This window comes from Poecilia reticulata, linkage group LG8, assembly GCF_000633615.1.
Source record: "Poecilia reticulata strain Guanapo linkage group LG8, Guppy_female_1.0+MT, whole genome shotgun sequence".
Classification (NCBI taxonomy): domain Eukaryota; kingdom Metazoa; phylum Chordata; class Actinopteri; order Cyprinodontiformes; family Poeciliidae; genus Poecilia; species Poecilia reticulata.
In genome coordinates, this window is record NC_024338.1 from 26,931,157 (window position 1) to 26,933,447 (window position 2,291).

A 2,291-nucleotide genomic window follows, 5' to 3' on the forward strand; every position below is an offset into this window, starting at 1 on the left:
TGGTTCTGATGCAGACCCTGCATCAGAACCAAACCCTTGAGAACTCGGGTTTGGTTCCACATCTGGAGCAGGAACAGATCAGGGGTGTAAAGATGGGATCTGGCTGTGCTCTGGCAGCTGGCGGTTCTCCTCACCCCGAAGCTCTCCGGGTTTCCAACATGCAGATGATCTGCAGCTTCCCGCCGCCCGGCTGTGACGCTGCCTCTCAGCAGCCAATCAGAGCCCAGCCCGGCTGGGACGCTGCCTCTCAGCAGCCAATCAGAGCCCAGCTGCTGAGCCATGTTGAGCTTTTCCAGCTGAGAAATGAGTTCAAAGCTTTGGAAACTGACAGATGATGAATTATTAATAAGTTATGTCTGAGTTTCTGGTCCAGTCAGACTCTAGTCTGTGTTCCCAGCTCCAGCTGGGCCCCCTGGAGAGGCCCCGGGCCTCAGGTTGGGAACCTCCCCGGTCAGCTGCAGAGTGGTTAGAAAGGCAGCACCATGGAAACCGGCCGGCCAATGGGGGAGCGGGAAGCTGTTTACTGGGGGTGTCCCGTTACCATGGTTCCGGGACAAACCTCCGTCAGCAGGTATTAAACTGGCGCCCGGCGGAGCCCCGAGCGGCGGACACAGAGGAGCGCAGACTGAAGGTGTCCGGGTTTAAACTTCACCAAACTGTTTTCTCTGGGAGCTAAAGGTTTTTCTTCAAGGTGAGTTTCTGGATCCATTGGATGCTTCTGGTCCCGAAGGCCTGAAATGTCCAAACCGAAACTTTTACTGACTGTTATTTAGAGTCAAAGTGGTTTTATTAATTATTAATGCCATAAAAGAGGCTGATGGGAAAAGACCAGGACGTGACGGGCAAAATGAGAAAAACCAAGTGGGCAGATAATGTGAGTTAAGTCACATTTTAATATTTGCACCATTTTATCAGTATCATCGGTAGTTTCTAGTAGTTTCTAGTAGTTTCTAGTAGTTTCTAGTAGTTTCTAGTAGTTTCCAGCCGTTAGCAGCAGAGGAAACGCAGAGGTCGCTGCGGCAGCGCAGAGATATGCGTCAAACTGCATGCAGTCATTAAAACACGAAATGTTTCTGTTCTTCACTTTTAGCGGCCAGGTTGCCTCGAGGATCGACAGCAGAACCGAGCCCTGTGTGGAGCAGGACGGGGAGCCATGCTGTCTCTGAGCCCGGTGGGCCCCGAGGAGCAGCGGGGCTGCGGGGGCTGCGGGGCCCCCTGTAGCTGCGGCCTGGACGACAGCCTGACCAACCTGCAGTGGCTGCAGGAGTTCTCCATCCTGGGGGCTCCGGGACCGCAGCAGGGCCAGCAGCAGCTGGGCCCCGGCGGCCCGGCCTCGCCCCTGGCCGGGGACCCGGCCTCCTGCAGCGGGTCACCGCTGACTCCCGGGAAGCCCACCGCGGCGGCCTTCAGCCGGATGCGGGCCCCGCCGGGTCTCGCGGCGCGCGGCCACTGCCCGGCCGAGGTGGACTACCGCCGCAACCCGGACATCAAGCCGCCGTTCTCCTACGCCACGCTGATCTGCATGGCGATGCAGGCCAGCCAGCGCAGCAAGCTCAGCCTGGCCTCCATCTACCAGTGGATCACCGACAACTTCTGCTACTACCGGCACGCGGACCCCACCTGGCAGGTAGCTGCATGACGTCACACACACCTCACACAATCCGGACTGTATGCAGACCGACAGGCAGGATGTACCTGGAGGGGGGTGGGGGGGGGGTCATACCGGAAGCTGATCACAGCGACCCCTCCTGGCCTAGAGACCTTCTTGTATGAGCCCTGGGCGAGAGCCTCACAACCCCCACCAGGGTCAGCTGATCAATTATTCAGTTAAGCTGAACGATAACAGATAATATAATAATAATATTATTTGCCATCATCTGTGTTAACAGATAATAACAGATTATTTAGGGAAAAGAACACGAGTAAAGTGCCAGTCAAAGAGTCTCCATCATAGTTTTCCCCTCCGCAAAACGTCCTAGTCAAAGTCCTCCTCTCAGCAGGATGTCCTAGTCAAAGTCCTCCGTGGCAGCAGGTTTCCGGTTAGGCTCTGCCTCCCTGGGAATGATTGACGCGCCATTGGCTCAGCAGCTCTGACGTCTTGCAGCGTTTTGTTGTTGTTGGGCAGACAATATTTAACAGAGGTCAGAGGTCGCCTTCCGGGTGTTTTCCTGCCCTGACTCAGAATGTCTCCCTGCAGAATTCCATCCGCCACAACCTGTCGCTCAACAAGTGCTTCATCAAAGTCCCCCGCCGCAAAGACGAGCCGGGCAAGGGCGGCTTCTGGCGCATCG

At 56.2% G+C, this 2,291-nt stretch overlaps 1 protein-coding gene across 1 annotated transcript in view; it reads left to right on the plus strand.

Moving 5' to 3' along the window:
* The first annotated feature begins 712 nt into the window (after positions 1–712).
* Positions 713–2,291, plus strand: part of foxj1a (forkhead box J1a) — a 2,889-nt gene continuing 1,310 nt past the window's right edge. The window contains exons 1-3 of the mRNA XM_008417226.2: positions 713–874; positions 1,091–1,627; positions 2,198–2,285. Coding sequence (XP_008415448.2) covers positions 818–874; positions 1,091–1,627; positions 2,198–2,285 — 682 coding nt within the window. The 5' untranslated portion in view covers positions 713–817. The remainder of the gene's footprint in view (positions 875–1,090; positions 1,628–2,197; positions 2,286–2,291) is intronic.